This window comes from Opisthocomus hoazin, chromosome 3, assembly GCF_030867145.1.
Source record: "Opisthocomus hoazin isolate bOpiHoa1 chromosome 3, bOpiHoa1.hap1, whole genome shotgun sequence".
NCBI classification, from domain to species: Eukaryota; Metazoa; Chordata; class Aves; order Opisthocomiformes; family Opisthocomidae; genus Opisthocomus; species Opisthocomus hoazin.
Genome location: NC_134416.1, coordinates 72,294,000 through 72,315,818, shown reverse-complemented (window position 1 = coordinate 72,315,818; position 21,819 = coordinate 72,294,000). Strand labels below are relative to the sequence as shown.

The 21,819-nt window shown below is 38.3% G+C and overlaps 1 protein-coding gene across 2 annotated transcripts in view; it reads right to left on the bottom strand.

Moving 5' to 3' along the window:
- The window catches only part of ANKS6 (ankyrin repeat and sterile alpha motif domain containing 6), a 44,761-nt gene that overhangs the window by 1,984 nt on the left and 20,958 nt on the right, over positions 1 to 21,819 (bottom strand). For both annotated transcript variants that reach the window (XR_012763478.1, XM_075416664.1), the window contains exons 7-16: positions 20,108 to 20,318; positions 19,463 to 19,512; positions 18,176 to 18,379; positions 16,206 to 16,371; positions 15,351 to 15,520; positions 11,659 to 11,848; positions 10,106 to 10,222; positions 8,173 to 8,240; positions 6,779 to 6,895; positions 5,744 to 5,840 (exon numbers count right to left, since the gene is read on the bottom strand). Coding sequence is in view for 1 of the 2 variants with exons in the window: in XM_075416664.1 (XP_075272779.1) it covers positions 5,744 to 5,840; positions 6,779 to 6,895; positions 8,173 to 8,240; positions 10,106 to 10,222; positions 11,659 to 11,848; positions 15,351 to 15,520; positions 16,206 to 16,371; positions 18,176 to 18,379; positions 19,463 to 19,512; positions 20,108 to 20,318 (1,390 nt within the window). In the remaining variant the exon portion in view is untranslated. The remainder of the gene's footprint in view (positions 1 to 5,743; positions 5,841 to 6,778; positions 6,896 to 8,172; positions 8,241 to 10,105; positions 10,223 to 11,658; positions 11,849 to 15,350; positions 15,521 to 16,205; positions 16,372 to 18,175; positions 18,380 to 19,462; positions 19,513 to 20,107; positions 20,319 to 21,819) is intronic.

The following is a 21,819-nucleotide window of genomic DNA, read 5'->3' as shown; positions in this document are numbered from 1 at the left end:
CTTGGGCAAGGGAACTCCATAAACTGTTTCCATTTTTTATCATCACATCTAAAATGTAACATTTCCTTATATATGTATTATAACTAGCACATGGGATTTTATTTCTACTCTTCTGGAAGAAATCATTTCAGTCAGTTTGCTCTTTTTTTTCCATAGAGTTTCATAGAACCCACGTGAACTTTTTTCAGCTTTTTGTTTCTGCTTTGGCAATTCTGCGCTGAGATGCAGCTCACTCTTTTGGTGTCATTGCTTTCAATTAACCTGCAGACCACTGCCAAATCTGTTTAAGCTCTTAATTATCCGCTTGATGACTTCATGAATGTTGACCTGTCCTCAAAAAAAACCCACAAACAACAAAAACCTAAACAACTGGTCCCGGCAATTAGGCATTCAAAAAGTCTGATTTTCTTTATTACCAGAATCACATAAGCAAAAATGTCACCTCAAACTACAAACATAAACACTTCCTGAGGTGATATAATTTCTTAGTTTCCTCAGAAATCTGGACTTCATGCTGCCACTTGCTGTTTCACTGAAGTCAGACTCCAGACCAAGGAGGAGCATTTTGTTCCTCAGAGCAGTCATCTTGCCTCACGCCTCCATGGGCTGGTCATCTGCTCTAAATTTAAGTGGTGAGGCAGCAGGCTAATTCTGTGTTTGATATAGTTCACTGGGTTATAAAGAAGCAGTATCCTCATAGTAGTTTCTCTTGTCAGGGATAGGTGATTGGCACACATTAGCAATTTTCAAGCCATGATTTTTCCCCTTGAAAACTACCAAAGTGTCAAAAAGCCCCATAACATTAATTCTTGGAATGAATTAATTTCAGCAGAATTATCTGAAGGTCACCAGTTCACTCCCATTAAAAAAAGAGACTGAGGCAACACTCTCCATGCAAGTACTGTGTGCCTATTCAGAATAGGGACAAGAACTACGGTGCCCCCAAACCTAATGGCTTACAGGTCAAGCCGTAATTATTTATACTGCAGTCAGGGCAGTCATCTGCCCTATGCATTTCAGACATGGACTCCCACAGCCTAACCTAGTATCACTGCCGTGGGGTGGGAAAGAAGCGGTCTCGGTATCCTTCTGACAGAAAACAAACATATGTCAAAGCCTGTCGTTTCCTGCAAAGCAGAATCATCTCAATTCCAGCCCCGAGGATGACACAGCAACTGACATACAAAGGAATCCTTCTCCCAGCAGTGAGATTTATTATAATTGAAATAGCTCATCTGTCAAAACCCAATAAAGACTCAACAACTTTTCTATGAATTCCTGTAGTGAGTATCACAGCGAGTTCAAGACCAATGACTTCAGCAGGACATGCTCACCCAACAGCTAGCTGAGGATCCAACAAGCCAGCAATTGATTTTGAACTGCCAAAAAAACATCCAGAAGAAACTGTAGTATCTTCTCTAAACAAGCCTGTTGTGTGAAATTAGTTGTACTACCCATGCTCTGCTGATGGTCTTGCTTTTACCTTTTCTGCCTATTGTTATTTCCTTCTCCTGCATTCCTTAAAAGCGTAAATGTAGATAATCACTGCAGTTCTCTCTTCCATTCTAGAAACACTTATCTAGGTGCTTTTCTACTTCTGTTGCCTGCCACCTTACACCAGGGTTGACAAGCAGGAACAGGTCCTGACCCAGCAGCAGCAGAAGAGGGATTGAGCCTGAGCAGTGTGGACTGGGGCATTTTGGGGGGAACTGAGCTAAGTGGGCACCAGAGGTAGGGTGCAGAAGCTGTAGACATTCGCAGGCTTGGTGACGGTAGACAGCCTACAGATCTCCTACAATTATAAGGTACATTTCCAGAAAGGGAGGATTTAGTTTCTTTTCCCCTGCTTTTCCACTTCTGAGTCTTATGGATATATTCAGCTTGTATTTAATTATCTTCTTTACATCCCTAACAGGCTGGAAAATTCATAAAAGCAGAGCTACACTGGCAGCCACTCTGTTTTAGGTATTAACCTTTTAAAATGACTCAAAATATCAAGAAAGTCACAGTGACGGGTGTGAAAACAATGATACTGACACAGCTAGAAGAGCAGGATGTTTTTATTATCCTGTGGGTTACACATCCAGCTTTCTGAAGGGGCAAATCCTGAAGTGGCTTTCTTGCTAAAGGTGTGCAGACAGGCTCCTAGCAAGAGCTGTAGAGAAACCAGTGGTTGTGGACCATGCAAAAAGCATAAAGATTTCACATATTACTATTCAAACACATCACAGGAGGCAGCCAGTTACATATGGCACGATGCCAATCAATGATTAGACCATAACGAGCTAGAGAAGTAAGTTCACATCAGAAAAACTGAATGTATTCACCATGCAAAAACTTGGGAAGGTTCCCATATCAGAAGCCTTCTTTAAGTGGGAGTCTAGAGTATCTTAACGTGAAGTATTGGTAGAAAAGGTTATGAAACAAATACACAAAGCAAATAATAACAAATAGCTAAGCCAGACGTTCTAGAGGGACACAAGGATTAAGCAGCTGAACTGCTGAGTACAGAGCACAGTTTTGAGTTTTCTGGTTTAAATCATCACGTAACTGACAACTGATGCTAATTTTTTTTAATGTATTCAGGAGGAGATCCAGGGAAACACAGACCAGTGAGATGGCCAGTAGTACCAGGCAGATTAGCATAAACTCTAACAAAGAAACTGAAATTTTGTGGAAAGCAATCAAAAAGGGATTTGAAAAGTCTTGCCTCACCAACCTACTGGAATTCCTCGAAGGTACCAACAATCTTGTAGATAAAAGAGGCCCACTTGATGCCTGGATTTTTACAAGGCATTCACAAGGTCCAAGGCTGGCTCTTAAGACAATAAGGAGCCCACAGAGTAAAAAGAAAATTTCTTGTGTGGACCAATAATCAGTGGACAGAAGGTGGGAGTAAACAGTGATTTTTTCCATAGTAGAGAGATTCACCGCTAGCATTTCATAGGGATCTGCATGAGGACTCAGGATATTAACATGATTTTGAAAGGGCATACAGAATGAAGTGACAAACTTTCCTACGTTATCCATGTAAATATAAAGAAAGGCAAACAGAAGACTGGCAAAAGGACTTCATGAGACATCAGTGCCCAAACAGTAAGAGGGCAGACAAAATTTGATGATGGTAAACATGACACAGGGTTGGACTAGATGACCCACAGAGGTCCCTTCCAACCCCTACCATTCTGTGATATGGAAAAAACAATGTATGAGTGGTTATATAAAATGACAGGCTCTGAGCTCGAAGTCAGTAGATAAGCTGGGTTGTAAGAGGTAGTTCCAATCAATACCAGTTCAGTCTTCAGTTATAGCCAAAAAAGCAGAGTACTAGAAATAACTAGGAAAGGGCAAGAGAACTGAAAATAGAGAACACAACTAAAAAAGAAACATCACCCTGTCATGTGTAAATCCACGGTATGCCTACATCTTGAATATCATATGCTAGGCTGGTATCTCCAAGTCTGAAAGGATACAGTAGAAAAGGAAAAGAGGTCAGAAATACTATGGTATAGGGAATGATTAAGCAGCCTATTAAGTCTTCCATCTGGAAAAAACATGACTGAGGAAGAGTATCACAGATATCTGTAAAATCATCAGTGGCATGGAGGCAATGAAGAGGGAACAATTGTCCACTGTATCTTCTGATCCAGTAGGATGAAGCAAAAGAAGTCAGGACATGGTAAGTTCCCAGAAAATGAAAGCATGCAGCTCTTCATACCAATGTCAAATGAGACCAGATGAAAAAGCTGAACACAACTGTTCGGACCTTGGATCTGACTCGGTACAGCTGCTCTTATGCTCTAAAATATTACACATTCTGGAAATTACTTCAAGTTCCAGAGACTGCCTAAGGGCCCCACTGCTACTTTTTAAAACAAAAAGCAGCTTACCTGGTGCAGAAACTTCTTTTATCTATATGTTCTCTTCCTCTTCCTTCTCTGTTAGTGCTTCTGTTGCTGTTTCACACACAAACCTGTTTCACAGAGCTCTCACGCACAAAACCCCAAAAGCTAGATCTCTGATGGCAGCCTCCTTGAAGCATCTTGTCAACTGGCCAGCAGGAGCAACTGTTGCCTCCATTCTTACATTGGGATGTTGTCCCCAACTCTGTGCCACCACTACTGTTTTTTGCTGTCTTCAAGACACTTTTAAGCTCAGTGGTTAAGCTCAGCAAGTTGCTCAAAGACATGTTACATCTGTATGCTTCTTCAGTTCTTGAGTAATTCCAGTTCAGTGCACCATGTTATCAAATCCCAAATAGCAGCTTCCGCTCACCTAAGTAGCACCTACAGAAGAGGCTCTTCAAGTCTGGGATGTTATAAAGAGACATCCAGAAATTCCCACACATGCTGACTACTCTGAGAATGGCAAGTAAGCTGCACAGTGCATACAGTGACACCTGGTAGTGGCTTTCAGCCAAGCCGACTGTACAGAATACAGAAAGTAGCCCACATTGACCAACTACCCCAGCGATGACCAGTTTTCCCCAAGACAGCAGCAGGACTACAGTTAGCACCTGCTTTCACGTATCTAGTGATATTCAGCTGACTGAGACTGGAACTGGGACATGCTCATTATTAAGGCCTCGTAAAGCATACAGTATCTGAAATGTTATTTAACATAACCACTAAATAAATGATTTTGTGAGTGGATGCAAGCACCAAAATAAGCAACTGAACAGGAGTAAGAGGCACTTTAACATGGTGAATTTCTCAAGGCCATGCAACGGCTTTCATGTTCCCCCTAAAACATGGATCCAGAAACACACATATGAATAGGTTTTGCCCCATTCCTTAGCCTTAAGTTACAGATGCATAGCTGCCTTTGGCTCAGGTGGCTGGCAGGACAGACATCTGCAACTTTTATATCTAGGGGTGACTGTGGTAAATGTATTCATTTGTTACAGGTCAGCAACACCTTTCTGTACATTTTGATTTCAGATAGTTCCTCTAGCAATAGCTAGCAGTTAGCACTGGTGGTTGGAATAGATGTATTCCAAAGAAGCTGACTACAGACAATCATATAAAAATATTGCCTATACAAAATAACTAAATGCATACATACATAAATACATAATTAACACAGCTATCTAAGTCAGTATACTAAATTGTGAACCTTGAATATATTTAACGTACTTGATCACGCTAAAGAAAATTGTCTCCTATAAAGAGTATGCAAAAGTAAATTATGTATCATACAAAAATGCACCTCCCATGCTGAGTTCTTCCTCATGTTCAGATGTTCCTTCACTCTGAGGGTGACGGAGCACTGGAACAGGCTGCTCAGAGAGGTTGTGGAGTCTCCTTGTCTGGAGATATTCAAGACCCGCCTGGACAAGGTCCTGTGCAGCCTGCTCTAGGTGGCCCCTCTTTGGCACGGGGGTTGGACTAGATGACCCACAGAGGTCCCTTCCCACCCCGACCATTCTGTGATTCTATATATATACACACACTATATACAGTATACTATAGTTCGCTATACTTACATCCATTTTCTATGTTTAGTAATGAGTAAGAAAAATCTTATGCTTATTTCAGATAGTACTGAAGCGTGTATAAAAATTTACAGATTTCTCTACCTTTTTACCTTGTAATCTCTTCTACAGTCTCGGCAAAAGACACTGACACACATCAACCATTAACCCAGAAAGCAGTTAACTGGCTTGCTTGTCACATTCTGTCTTCTAGCCAGTATTAATTAAAAGTATCCATACATTTTTCAATTAATTTCAGGTGCTACTTACACTGGGAATGACCTGGAGGTCGTGTGTTGCTAACACTACTCTCAAAGGAAGAGTGGAAGTTGTGTATAGTTTCTTGTAAAATCTGTCTCTCTCGACCCTGTAAAAGCACAATAAAATAAGGTATTCTTAAAATTCTGTTTAAAGAGTCCACAAAAAAATGTGTAAATATGTATGTCTATGCCCAGAGAGTCACAGTGTACTATTAGGAATAACAGCATATCATTACCTCCCAGATATGTAGAAAACCTTGTAGTAGTCTTTTCCTGAAACTACCAGACAGCAATAGAAACATTTTCACAATGTTCTTCACAGCTTTACAGCACGGAACATCATCCACCTCCCATAATTTTTAGCCTCACCACTTGCTGCTTTTGATCTTAACTTGGGGAAATTACGTTTTGTTCATCCAGGCTTCCAGTATCAGAGAGAATAGACCTCAGAACTGAAAAAGCAGCTGAGAAGCATCAGCAGACCTAATTAAAGAGATGCTCCAGTCCATAATCCCTCTGACAAGAACATTGCTTACTGTATGCCAGTCTTAGCAAACTTGTTTATGTCAATATAAAAGGCAATAAAAGTGTAAGGAATGAGAGAAATGCTATTTACCTAATCACAGAAAAATCAAAAACTGTTAGGCAAAACAATGGAGACCTTTCCTTTTACATTATAATCTCTAGCTGGACTATAGTGGCCAGATGATTCTTTTTAGCACCGCTGAAATCAGTATAGAGTAACTGCAATATTGCCGATGTTTATGTTACCAGTAGCTTCTGATATAACTTCCAATACTCTGTTAAAGAACAGTACAGTCACTGAACTAGGAAAGAGTCAATCAAAGAGAACAGCAAGTACCACAAAGGAAGATGTTTTTCACTAATCAAATACATTAAATATTTTGTTTGGAAAACATCCATTTGGCTTTTCTAACTAACATCTGCAATCGAATTCTGAAATTTATGTTGAATTAGCAATAAAAGCAAACCTTGAATTAATTTACTAAGTAAATTGTACTAAGTACAGTACTTCAAAATATACCTTTCCTGCATTCAGTTCAGAAATAGCTGCCAAAATTTGCTGCCTTGATCCATCGGTTTTAATACCCAGCTCTTTCAGATCACCATCTGTAAGTGTAAGGAAGGCTTCCATATCCACCTGCGTATGAAAAAAAAAAAAAAAAAAGAAAAACATTATTATAGGTTAAAAGCATTTGGGTTTTTTTAATTGTACAGACTTACTGTAAAGACTGTGCACACAAAACTTTTTACTGAATTACCAGCACCAAATGGTACCCACTTTACCACTTTGTTGTCAGGTTTTAAATCTGCTGTTAATAATTCAATTAATTACGACACTATATTTAAAATGTTAATGGATTTTTCTTTCTTTTCAGACAAGCTCTGTCAATACAAAATATATACTCTCCACAAAAATTCCTCTGCTTACAGTAGCAGCTAGTTGAATAAGCCTAAGATTTCTCTCTTTTACTTTCTCTCCCCCCCCCCCCCCCCAAGTATTTTTGGAATTTCAGAATACCGTGTGTACTTTTCCAGTGTCTCCTGAGGAAAACCTAGGGTTTGTTCATGTATCAGTTTTTATTATATCAACACATCCATAAGGCTGTGATCAGAACAAACATCTAAAACTTTTCATATTGATATAATCTTCACACACAGCGCACATTCATTTCTACAAAATGCTCCCTTCCCATCATGTAGGGCAACAACAATAAACCTAGTGTATTGTGATGCAGCTAAATAATCTGTGTTTGTGGTGCTGAACTATGCAGCAATGTCAATTTATTCTATGTCCATTCACTATCCTCTGCCTTTGGCCAAACAAACACACAACAACTGCTCACGTCTGATACCGTCTTCAACGTTGTAATGAATTAATTCTACTTATTTTCAGCAATGTTTCCTTTCATTTCATCCTTCAGGCAAGTCACTGTCACAGGCCTCATCTACAATGATGCTTAGGTTCCCCAATTTAATTCTCCTGTTGCTTATTCACAGTAGATAAAGAAGAGAAAGCAGCCATCTTGGTGACTCACAACCTGCTGTTCTCCATCTGCAAATGAGGTTCCAGCTGTGATTCCAGGGATGATACAGTATGTTCTATGAACTGTTTAGCCACACTGGATATAGCCATATACAGAAAAAGCAAAGAGTAAAAACAGAGAGGGGAAAAAAAAAAATCTGAAGCACCTATCTCTATCAAAATTCTAGTTCCAGTGCTAAAAGCACTGATACTTGCAGTATCCTGGAGAATGCCACAAATACCACTGGGTATATGTTTCAAGGTCCTCTCTGCAATCAGAAATGGTTGTAAAACTTTAAATTTGAGATTCTGGACCACTGTTCTGATGCAATGAGTGTCGCACCCTATTTTTTCTAAAATGGTAAGAAATAAATCTTTTTAAAAAGACGTACCTCTTGTTCCTCAAAAATAGGCTGGTATTTCTCAAGTGACAATTTTTTAAGGATGCCAGTCAGCTCATCTGTAATAATACAAAACGAAAAAAAAAAACCCCCATGGATCAGGAAAGATTTTAGTGATGTCTGAACTGTTAACTGCTGAAAATATATATTAAAACATATATTCTATAGAGTGATATAGGATAACAAAAACCCAATCACATTTACTCTGCATCAGAAATTAAAATATTGGCTTATCGTGTTCTCACCTACTTCTGTATATGTAATTCAATCTAGTCTTACCTTGCTAGGATAAAATCTTTCTGTTGTATTGCCCTTTCTTCCTCATTAAAAGGATCTTAAAAAACCAAACCACTTTAAGGCCTAAAACGTAAATGTGCTTGGCCCCAGATAGCTGACCCAGATCATGCAGGTTAGACAGCAAAACTCCTCAAGCAGGCAATGATCTGAATGGCCTATTTCCATGTCGTGGTCCAGGAAGGCAAAGGGTAGAGCAAGCAACCACCCAGATGCTCATTGAAAATACTGATACAACAAGGGTATATCTGAACCTCTCCTCCTTAAGTGCCTGACATCCCGGCATCCTGAACACAGACAGCTGAAGTCCAGCTAAGATGAAACCTGGGCAGATTTTAAGTTTCATAAGTTTACCTTCCAAGGCTAACACCACTGGGTATTGGGTTTCCTCTCAAAGTCCTAGGAAATTAAAAGTTCTAGGACCTGATACTGACTCTTCCCACTAATTTAAAATGTGGTTAGCCAGTTAAAAAGTGTAAGTGCAGTTTCAGAATAACCCGCTATTACGTCACTTAATTACACACTACCTCTCTTAACTCGGGATTCTGTTCATTTTTATTGCTTTGCTGTTACAAGTGGCTAATTCTTTTTTCCTCCGAAGTACCAAAGTGGTCAGTTAAACTAAGGGGTCAAAGTCAAAATGAAGAACATGAATGATTACATTACACAATCAAACTACATCTAATATTCCCCATATAAACTCACGTTCATTGTAAACACACCACTATTCCATTCCCAAATGTACTTTATTTATTTCACTTCTTCTAAGTCTTTTGACTGTCCCTTTTCTTTCATCACCAGTAGAAATGTGAAAGAAAATCTCACTCTCTAAGCTTCTCAAAAGGCATCAAGTATCTTGAGGTGGATACACTTTTCTATGCACAGCTCCTTCTTTACATAGAAGAGCCCACAGAAAACTGAAAAGAAAAATTCTAGCTGTCTTATTTTCTGCTAGGGTTTTGGTTTTTTTACCTCACGGTCAATTAATTTGGTATGCTTAACATGATTTGTAACGGTTGGCATGGTTTCAGGCTAAAAGCTTTGGTACCCTAACTGAGGTTAATCAATGGGAAAAGGTAACCAGCTTTAAAAACATAGCATGAGAACTTCTCCATGCAGTTTGATGAAAAATATCATCTTACAGAAAGAAAACAAAAGTTTCATTAGAAGCCCTTAAATATGTCATTACCTTTCTTTTTTTTAAGGATGTTAGGTAACCTCATTTTTTATCACACTGGTGAGCTCAGATTATAGGCTGTGATATCAGAAGAAACTTTCAGGGTCTCTGAGCCCAGAGTCCTGCTGTGACAAACAACTGTAACACCTAACACTTCTCACACACAGAGACAATATTTTCAGCTGTAGGCCTTTCATGTTTTCTTTCCTGTTTTCCTCTTCTAGTTCCTGTATCATACATTAACAAAATCTGAAACCTCTGTTTTATAACTCTTGCATAACATATTGTTTCTCCTTTGCTTTTTCACTAAGTCTTTCTTTTACTCTACTCATCTCTCGTCTCGTTACCTCTGTCCCTGGAGAAAGCAAAGATTCTCAGAGCTCTTACTACTTTTGCCGCTTTAGTCCCATTCAGCACCTTTTGTACTACTCTGTAGCAGTAGGGTAAGATTACCTTTCTCCAAGTTTTCAGAGCCTCCTTTTACTCTCACATGGTTCCGTCTTTCATGATTCTCTACATCACTGGTTTTCAGAATAGGGACAAGCTGTTGATGGTCCACCAAGTGGTTGCCTAAAAAGAAACCATGCACACCTCTGAACCCTGCTGCCCACTGTTCCTTCACAGTCATATTCAATGCAAGATAGTTTTCTAATTCATTTAAGTTTACTTGAAATAAAAAGAAAAGTTAACATTGCAGGCCTTCTGTACTTATTCTAATTACTGATTACTGCTGGGCCTACAAGCATTCGACTGTTGCTGCTGAATCAAGTAAAATCAGTAAAAGAAGCCCTTGAATTAAAGGCCCACTTAGCTATGAAAGCTTACAAGCACAAGGAACCCAGAACTACTTGGGCTTCTGATAATCTATCCCTCTTCTACAGAGGAAAGTCACTGTACCATGGCACTAGTGGTGCAGCCACAAAGCCCAGCTACACCAGGTGAGATTAGAACAGCTGATTCCCCTTGCTATATGACAGTGAGTTCTCTTCCCTTCACGTATTTCGAAACCAAAAACTCTTATAAGTTATCAAGCCATCATCACAAAATGGCACTAACTAAAATGTGAAAGGATTTTCTCCAGCAGTCTGCACAATATGTTACAGCTAAGCCATGATAAAAAGACAGAAAGCAGGTCAAACACCACATCTCTTTAGTGTCTAATGGAAGTACAGTGTCAATGGACAAAGTTAGCATAAATGAAAATAAAATCAATACAGACACTTTTGTAAAAAAAACAAAAATAGTAGAGTGCCTCTTGCAGAATCCTGACAAAAGGTAGCCCCATCTCTTATTTAAAAGATTCTAAGTCATGTTATTTTTTTCACTTTTTATAAGATGTTTACCGAAGAAAAAAAGTAATTGATATTCTGTTTCCAATGCAGTAATATTACTTTTTAAAATGAAGTCTTGTTATTTAGACCTGAAAGTTCAACTTAAAAGGCAGTAATGTTATTCAAAAAGTAGTAACATTATTATCCCTTCTTATGACCTAAAGTTAAAAATAAGGCCAAAATAAGGCTATTTTTGCAAATAAAAAAAAATACATGCAATACAGCTCTTAAAAATCAACTGCATGTAGCTACAACTTGCTACGAATCAAAATTGTATTTCTGCAGTCATGTGCTTCGCTGCATTTAAAAAAAAAAATCATTTCAAATGTGGAGAAAGTGCATTTTCTAGCCTCAGGAAAGGACGAAAAACAGGATTTAAACCAGAAAGGAGGTAAGGAAGGAGGCCACGTAAGAGGGCCTATCTACATGCTCTATGCTAGGTTTGAGATGGCACCAGTCTCCTTCCAAATGGAAGGGGATTACAGCTTTTGGGAAAGAGTTACTGCCAGTTACTGCAGGAATGCCAATCTTACAGTAAGAAACGAAAATATTTTTTCTAGAAAGAAAAAATGTTCTCACTCTCATGTCGATACACACTAATCCAGCGCAGTTACAGCTTTAAACACTTTGTGCTCTTGATGAATGAATCTCCTATAATTACAGTGACCAACTCACCATCTTCTGTAATAGTACCACTGCTGGAACCATTGCTCTTGGCCTGTCTGTGAGAGGACGAGAGAGGGGACTCTGCGCTGTGAACCTTAGGAGACGGGGAGGGTGATGGGGAAGGTGTGAGAGTTGGTGATGTGCTTTTAGAAGTAGATGAAGTCCCAGATGCAGGTCTTTTGTTCATCTCCAGTTTCTGCTGTAGTTAATGATACAATCATTTCAGTCAAAAAAAGTGTTTACCTATATATGATACCTCAATTCTACTTAAGTTGCGTATCATTTCTGCAGGGCATGTAATCACACCTAGAAGCTTCTGCTTGATTCATATTGAAATAATTGGAGCAAATATTGATTTATTACAGGTAAGAGTCTGTCCCCAGAAAATACCTTTATTAAGGCTGTCATTTTGGAATAAGAAAATGATTTCTCATAAAGCAATACTATATGCAAGCACTACATTTATTTTTATAAAAGCTGAAAATATTTTGACTCTGAAAACAGGTCTTTTTCATTCAGAGATTTAATTAAATAAACAGAGCCTCAATTTAAGCTTTTCAAAGTATATCAGATGCTAATTTAAAGTAGCACTTCATGCTGGATTAACCAGAAATATGCAGCAAGCATAAACTAAGTTTCGGATGCATTTAAATCACTTGCTACACTGGAATGAAAGTTTCCAGACAATGCTTAAACTCGTTATTACCTAACATAAGTCAAATTATTTCAAATTATTATTATTATTTTGAAAATATTTAATACATTTGAAGGCATAGAAAACAGGAAAATAGACAAATTATAAATGAGAAATAAGCACAAGAATATATATGTATGCGTATCAGTCTTTTCCGAAACAAGTTAATGGACCTCATCTCCAAAATTCCTCGATCTACCTATCACTTCACACATTTCGACGTTTGCATTATATGGCCTAAAAAGAAGCCTAGGTGATTTTCTCCTGGATTCCTCAATTCAGAGTTTAACGTAAAATACCTTTTGTCAGTCAGGCTGATACAAGAAAAACATAAGAAAAAAGGTGTTGAGTAACAAGGCAAGGAGGGATAATCATGGTGGTTCCTGCCTATCTACAATTTTGCTTCTGTGCTATGGCATAAACAGAACTTTTCTAGTTAACAAAAGAGATGGAGATGAAAAAGATAAAACTGACTTGAGTGGTAACATTCTTCCATTACTCTGTCCTATGCTGGGATGTACTACCGCCTCAGCCCTGCACCTGAACTGACTAAAAGTAATGTAGCATGCTACAAATTTGAGCGGTCTTTGAAGAGCATCCTCAACTCATTTCATTTTTTCATCCCTTACTACATTCCCAGATTTCCCTGTATTCTGTTACTGGCCATCTGTGTTTCAGAATGGTCTTCCCTCTCCAGTGCATTGCCTGCATTTATTTAAATTACATCACCCTGAAAATTGTTATTCAGTTTTTCTTTTCTTTTCCTTTCTCTAAGGCTTGTACGTTCCCTCCCCACACACACCCCATATAACTTTTGCAAAACTGATCCGTGTTAACATCACTGCATTTTTAGATCTGCCATTTCCAAGTTTAGACAGCACGATCCTAATGGGAGGGCACAAGGATTTCCACAACAGACGTTAGATTTCCAGCATTTATGTTGTTTACAACAACCAAGTAGGCTGTTCAAGATTTGCAGCCAGTGTGGATCCATATGTGATTCTGTACTCCTAACAGAAACTGATGTCCCAAAAATCACCTCAGACGTGCAATACATGAACATCTGTAGTGAGATCCACACTGATTACATGTTTTGTTATCAGTGGATAGAATGAAATTCATTTAGACATCCAAGCAAAGAGCACTGAAAGAGCTGTTGGCTTTCCAACATACTGGCATCACTTTCATTTAAAAATCTTTTCAACAATATGATGAACTGCCTACCCAGAGGATGATCTGCAGGGTCAGGGCATTGCACCTCACTACTTATTTCTCCCTTAAGGTCTTCCACTGTCAATGGAAATAATATTTAAACTTCTTAGTGGCAGTGCTGTTGTAACAACAGGCCCCAAAATCTGCAGCCTAAAGCTCACAGGCACAGGTATTATCTCTTAATAGGCTAACTAATATAACCAGAGAAAAATAAGATTTTTGCGGGGACACAAGCAGCTTTTCTGAAATTATTTCCAAGATAAAAACAAGCTGAGAGGAACTGCTGAGAGTTTAATTAGCAATATATTGGTCAGACCACCTCTGAAAGAAAAAGCATTTGGTAGCTGTTCAGTAGAGGAGACTTTAATGAGGATAATAAAGTGTCTTTGCCTACAGGAAAGAAACAGACAGATCATTTATAACCCGGGGAGCAGTTACATGGGATAGAAAGGGAGGAAACAGTATCATGTGCCAAAGAATCAGCATGAGTCCACAGCTTTTGGGGGTCCAGCAGAGTTACAAAAAAGCTCCCAATCTCATCTTTGAAAAGTAACCAGTAGTCCCTTCAGAATCAGGACTGATGGATCAGAGACAAAGTGACTATTCATGGAAACTATTTTGACATTGGTAGTTGCACACTTTTCTTCTTCTGATTTTTGTCCTCCAGAAAATTCAATTAAATCACTGAACAACTTTATAACTTCATTTATCATTGATATTTACTGATTAAATATACATATTGCTTCTTGTTGCCATATAAGACATCACAGAATGAGACAGCAAATGTAGTAATTTTATACTCTGGTCATTTTTGTTTCTTCAGGCAAAACTTCCAGAAGCAGCTCATGAAAAGATGCAAATAAAACAAAACAAAGCAAAATGAGCCGTTTGGAGATCACAGAAGCAGAGTTGAGAAATTCTGCTCTTGGTCATGCATTCTAACATTTTCAGAATACCAGTCATTAGAACTAAAACCCCAAATTATGTGCTTTCCTTCTCTTGCTCTCTGAAATGTAATGTTTCCTTGTGTGAATAAACCAACACATTTCACAACAGTGCATCACAACTTCTGTTACGATGCTGCTTTCTAACTTGTGTGTCTGCAGATTTTGAAGATTTAAAATCTTAATCCTTAAAAATTTTGTACAAAGCAGTTGTTAACTTCAAAGCACATGCACAAAAATGGGCCAGTCATGAGGGTAAAGCTATTCCAGGAACTTGATAGGTAAGTCAGCACACATAATATGGCCTGCACTCAGGAGCAAAACCTGACTTTCATGATGACAGCTAAATGTTCGTGTTGTTTAAAAATAACACCTGGTCAAGCAGACTGGATACACGCATATTGTTGTGGTTGACAGATCCTGGTACAAATTATCTCATGTTCTGCACTCAGGTTGTGCCTTTGGAGGGAAACTCGCTGTACCACTTCACAGGAAAGCCCAAGAACAACTAACTTAAAACACTGCACTCAGGGCCATAGAAAGAAATAATGAGAAACCAAAATAACAATGCAGACCTACCCTAGGATCAAGTATTACATTTACTGCTTTTAAAACAGAGTGAAATTGATAATAAAGCAAAATGATGTTTTATTATTAGGCCTGCTCTTTTGTAGACTTGTAATTAAAAGCAAGGTTTGTGGAGCCTGTAAAGTTTCCGCTACTGTAACAGGTGTTCATTCATTTTAGGCTGTGCAATGTCATGCAGTTGTATTTATCAACCATCCATGACTGAGACATGACCTATTAAAATTAACCAGTTTGGAAGTACAACAATTTACATTTCTCTGTACCTTTACAACATGTCCATTGCCAACACTTTGAGGACACTGCAAATCAGACAGAGTGGATGAAGGAGTTGACTGGACTGGACTCTGCTGTTGGCTGGGTTTCTGTTCAGGTAAGCCTGCTGCTTTTCTTCTTTGGGCTGCAATCTGAGACAAAACATTATCTGCACTGCCACCTAAGAAAAAATAGAATAAAAACAGAGTCAAGGAAACCATCCCTTTAAAATGTTAGTTAATTGTTAATTCACCTCTCTCCACCACTCACTCTCTTTTAAAAACTGGATGAAGTGAGAGAGAGAAATGTAAGGTTCAGACCTGTTCAGCAGCTTTCAGGAAAGCGAACAAAAATCAGTCTCAGGAGAAGGGAGAAGTCAGCCTTGTCCATACACACCCAGAGCTGGCTTTCATACTCCTGGATATAGGTTTCATGAGCTGCTTCTCCATAACGTCTTTACAGCTGCCAGATACAATGCTTGCAGCTTTGTTTTTTATTGAAAAATTACTTCTATTTTAAACAAAAATCAAGCAACACGGGTGAGAGACAGCTCTATGAAATGTATGTTGCAATGAACAAGCATCCTCTGATTCACTGTGGGTGGACTCCACAAAAGCAACGTGTTTTTTCTGAGACAGGGGCTAACCTATGAGACTTCTATAACAGATGTTAGGCTTTTGCTCCCTTAGGTAGGTGTCCGAAGTCCAATTCTGTTCCACCAAAATTCACAGAAGTTTTGCTTATATATACAGCACTAGGAGGCCACAGAAAAGGTTTACTATCTTCTACCATCATCACAAACACTAATTTTTTAGCTAAACCAGATACACATTACTTTCTTATTAAAAATAAAAGCAGCATGGTACCTGATCTGTTATGCAGTTCTCCTCCATGCCTGTTAATTCCTGCAATGTTATTGGATCCACCAGAAGAATGGGGAGAATGGTTGAAGTTGTTGGAATTTGAAGGAGATGCAGGTCTTCTTGCAAATGTTGGTAATTTGACTGGTCTAGTACCTTTGCTAACAGATGTCTGGAAAGCAAGCAGAAAAATAATTGGCGTCTTTCTTGTTTGAGCAAAATGAAGATCAAAATGCAACTGCCATTTTATTTATCCTAAGTTCTGAAACTCCAGCAGAAGAACAAAAAGGTTATCAGAAATAACCTTATTTTACATACACAAATATATAAAATATATATTTACATAAATATATATACTTTGAATATATATAATTCAACGAAAGAAACGACACCATAATAAAGGCATAAATTCTTCTTAACCTTTGGCCAATGTAAAATGAGTATATACAATGCACCTGAGTTATGACAGACACAGTATTAAGAAGGCGGGGGCGTGGCAGGAAATTACCACATGAAACTTCTTTCCTGCAGAATCCTGGTCTTGTCACTCTCATCATACAAAACAGCTACCACCTACTTCTCATCCATCTTATCCCTGTTTCTTACTAAATAAGTTGCAACATGTGACATGAACTTTCTCTCCTCCAGTTCCATTTTCATATCCCTCTCAATCTAAACATCTACCTGCACCATTTTATTGACTACTGTTAACTGAGGCACTAATGATCTAGCTATATGCTAGTCAAATCCTCAGCCACATTCAAATCCTCCTCCAATTCTTCTGCTTTTACACCACTGGCCACTGCCAACCATCTGACATGTGACTCTTCCAGCTCAGCTTTTTCATATTTCTTATCCTGCTGCTCAAATCACTTCTTTCCAACTCCGACTGACTCAGTTTCTCTCCTTCTACCTATTACCACAGCAAAACCGTTATTTCCCCACTGACGGATCAATGGCTAGTCCTCTCCTACTTCCTGTGCTCCTCACTTTAAATATGGGTACCAATTACCCACTGATGTTATTACAGTCATCATTTCTAGGAAGATGAACATTTACCTTCCTGTGATCAACCACTTCTAATATTCCACCTTATTCCACCTAAATCACCTCTACTGCATTAAGTTCACTTGAAAAAGGAAGACGGAAAAAAATTCCTCCTAAAATGTATTAATTGTCCCATTTCTAGAACTGACATGATATACAGTTCTGGACTAGTAAAATAAACTCTTCTTTACACTTGGCTATTAGATTTTAAAGTCAGGGGAGTAAGCACTTCTCCTTTTTCTCCTGCTATAAAAGCAAATGTTGTTGAGGTTGTTTTGCTTCCTGTCTCAAGATAAACAAGCTCTTTTCCTTTTGTTTTGCGTTTTCACTAAAATCATTGTAGAACCAGGCAAGCTTCTATAAAAAAAAATGAATTTATTCAGATCTTTTCCCTTTTTACAGTACTTGTACTTTAAGGCCAATATGCCTTCAAGCCCACCTGATCACTAATCGCTAAATTTTGTCTATTACTCATCTTTCAGAATGTTATGTCTCTGTATTTATGTCTCACTGATATTTCTTTCCTCCACCCCCCAGTTCCTAAAAATTGAGAAACTTTCATTCTTTTCTTCTGCCCCTAGTCTTCTTCCAAACCAGAGCAGTTTCTGCCACACTCCAATGACTGTACCTACTTCGGCAACTAAAACACACAGGTGAAACCAGCAGCCACTTTAGTAGTTCGCAGCGAATTCATTATGGCCTGACTTTATTCCAGTTTACAGCAAACAAGTAATTTCATACAAAACTTTTGTTCCATTTATGCTCCTTCCATACAGATGAGTATTCACCCTAACAACAGAGCTTAAAAGGATAAGCCATTACTGACACAATGAGTTTAAAGTAATTTCTAATCAGAAACACAGTGTGGTTCACCAGTCAGCATGGCCTGGACATAACACAGTACTTTCATACACATCTGGTTTGCTTACTATATCAGAGTTCCCACTGCTGTTAAAATCATGTTTGATTGCTCTCTGTGGCCAGGCAGTTCTCATCAGTTCAGCTTTGCCATCTTTGCTGATTCGTGTTCGGTCAGAATTCCAAAGCTCAAAACTCGAGGGCGGCAAGAAAGGCGGTATCACTGCTTTCAGTTTATCATTGGGCAGCCTGGTAAACGGAGCACTGCTTCTCAACTGAGAGAGGGAAACAAAGAAAGGGGTTAAAAAATAAGACCCTCTTCTTAAGAAAGATTACTGGGAGCTGATGATGTAGTCTCAAAATTGTAAGTTAAATAAAAAGATAGAGACAAATGCATTTTTAAACAAAATAAAATGGAAATGAGACACAAAAGTCGTATTTGTGAAGTTGTACAACACATAATAACAGAGAGAATCCAATGGACATTCTGGTACCGACCAGTATGTTCATTCATTTAATACATGAATATAGTCCAGTAAGTGGCAGAAACTGTCTCTTCCTTCATCGGGCTGAATCTTGCTTCAAACTGCTTTTAATAGGAATGTTAACAACTAATTTTCAAAGAAATAACAAGGTAGTCCTCTCTGTATTCCCAGACAGGACACCTGGAAACAGTGAACAACTACCTGTTCCAGCTGTATGCGTTCTTCAGAAAGAGAAAAAAACACCACAAATGATCCGGCTCCCTGGAGTTCTGTCAGTCAGTCACATCAAAAGTTACCCAATCTTCTTGAAAAAGAACATAAAGGATAACCAGACACATTTAATGACATCTCCAGGGAGCAAGCTGTAGGGGAATTTAAAGCTACAGCACAACAAAAGGAGAAACAGAATAATACAAATAAACAACCTGAACTAAATATTTAACAGTTGCATCTTCTAGTAATTTCTCATTTTCACAGTGTACCACGTTCCATCCATGTTTTCCTCAGAGCATACTGCTTGTCAGCAACTAATCAGCTGTTCCATCTATTTTAGTAATTCATTGCTGAATACACAAAGGTATGGGTAACTCTTGAAAAAATTCAGTACTCGTTAACAGCTTCCACACCGTACTACTTGTAGTACTTCCTAGTCTAAGTACTACTGATGTATCATAGCCTGTCAGTTCCTGTCTAGTGACTGTCAACACACGAAAGCTCTCTTTCTAATCACAGAATCATTAAGGTTGGAGAAGACCTCTAAGATCACCAAGTCCAACTGTCAATGGTGACCTCTATAGGAGGTTTAGAAAAAAAAAAGGGGAGCTGCATCATCTTCTGAATTAGGCTGAACATACCAAAACCACTGCGACATACCATAGTTGTCAATAATTCATCATCCTTTCCTCCTTCTGCAGTGTTTGCACCTGAAAAATATATAAATGATGTTTTATTGTTTACATGCTTCTACTTTTGTTCTCAAGGATAGCTTACTGTTTTCAAATATGCAACAGCTTTACCCTCAGTAAGCACACAGAACCACAATTTCCAGTGATGCTATCATGTACCTAAATTCAAGTTAAGCCACTCGTCCTATTTCACATCGCAAACTGTGGGAGTTTTGCAAGGAGAGCTGTACAGTTTCAGTAAATGTGCTTTGGGCTTTTCCAGTCTCTCTTTCTTCTCAGATTTATTTATTTATTTAAATTGGTTTTCATTACATAGATTAGTTCATCAAAGATACTAACAACTTTTGAGTGACCTATCTCTACCATCCAATCTAATGATGCTTGCTACAGAACAGTAACATTGTTATATGAGCGTTTTTCTGCTCCCACAATGCTGCACTCAGTATTTAGTGTGAACAAGAGTCAGGAGCACAAATATCTCTCTTTTTATATACCACAAATAAATTACATGTCTTTTCAGTTATACTAAGCTAAGTAAAAACTATGCCAGTAAATTAGAAATGGTATCATCTTGACTACCCCATGAGAGCTCACAAGACAACTCTGGCTTTACCACTAGCTTTGTTATTTGTGATCCGAGCTGCAGCAGCATCAAGGTTTCCAGAGGTGTCCGTATCACTCTGTGAAACTGCTTTTATGGTGGAATTTAATGATGGTTCAGTCTCATCAGGAAAAGGCACAAACTGATTGGAAGGAAATCCATGGCGCAATGTCTGAGTCAACTTCAGCTTGCGGAATCGATTGGACATCCTGCTCCACCAGGACTAGATTGACAAGAAGACACAACAATTTAGTTCCAACTGAAAGAAAAAAAGAGGAAAAGAAATGTCCATTTAAATAATCCTTACAGCAGGGATAAATCTGTCAAGGAGTTTTTGAGATAAACTACAAAAGCAATGTTAAAGTGGTTTGCAATTACCAATCCTCCACCATAATTTGTATGCATAAGATTAATCTCTTTCCTTATTTTTCATCTGGCTAATGCCTTACAATATTTTTCCACACTATCTGGAAAGACAAGGTAGATGAAAGCATTAGGTCAAATTGAATAGGAAATTTTTACAGCTACATCACAAATACTTAGTCTCCCCATTAACTTCCAATTTCACCATCCATTCTTACACTCCCTGGCATCCATGAACCAGCATGTGTACTTTCGGACTTTTAGAAGTGTACATAGAAGTTTATCCAATCTGCATGAAAGCATCTCCTTAACATTTTCAAAATCAGTGGCAAACTGGAAGAGTTCTGATAGTATTCCTGTCAAACTAAGGATCTACAATCCATACAGTGCTGCTATACAGGTAACTTAAACCCTGCCAGACTGGAAAGACTATAAACTGAAAAAGAGCAAGGCAAGGAAATACCAGCTGCGAAAACAACACAAACCTCAGGACTACTGCACCTACAACCTCCATCCATACAGGTATCACATATGCAGAAACTGTTCCATGAAAGGACCATCTTTGCTCAAAATAAAATTTATGCAAGTATCTACAGACTTACACATTTTTACAGGCAGACAGTGCAAGATGCTTCAAGTATTTACCAGGACATTTCTCTAGACTATACGAGACCTATAAACTATATTAAGAAGACCTATGCAATCTGTATTAAAGATTATGTAGCTTGCATGTAAGTAAATCAGATTATAAATATCGTCTGATTATTTCTTAGTAAAGCTGCTTCTTCCCTTTCTGGAACACTTTCAACAACAAAAAAAAAAAAGTCACGTAAAAGTGATGATACTTCATCAAGGCAGCTTTACATGATATCCGATCCAGATAACACACTTTCCCGGTTTACTCTGAATTCTTAGCCATTCCTTCTCACCATACATACACTCTCCTCTCTCCTTTAGCGTTTTTCAACTGCTTACTGACACGCCTTCCCCACTGTCATACAGTAGAAGTAGGTAATATAAACTGTAAACATATTCCCTGTAAATCAATCCTTCTAGCAGATGATCATTAAAACGATTTTAAGTCTGTACAGAGCATTAGTAATGGATAGAGTTCTCAGACCTTTGTATCTCTTTGGAGCCACAGCTAATGAAGATTTACATTACTTTCAGCAACAAAGAACTGATGGAAAAAGGCAAGAGAGAGAAACAGTTCTGAGAAAGCAATAAAACCCACACAGTTCAGCATTTATTCACCTACCAAAAGGAAGTGAAAGGGCAAAAGAATCCATCTAGTTTTAACACAGAGTACAATGAGTTCACCAAAGAGACTGTTTGCACAATGTGGTTAGTTTGTTACAGGA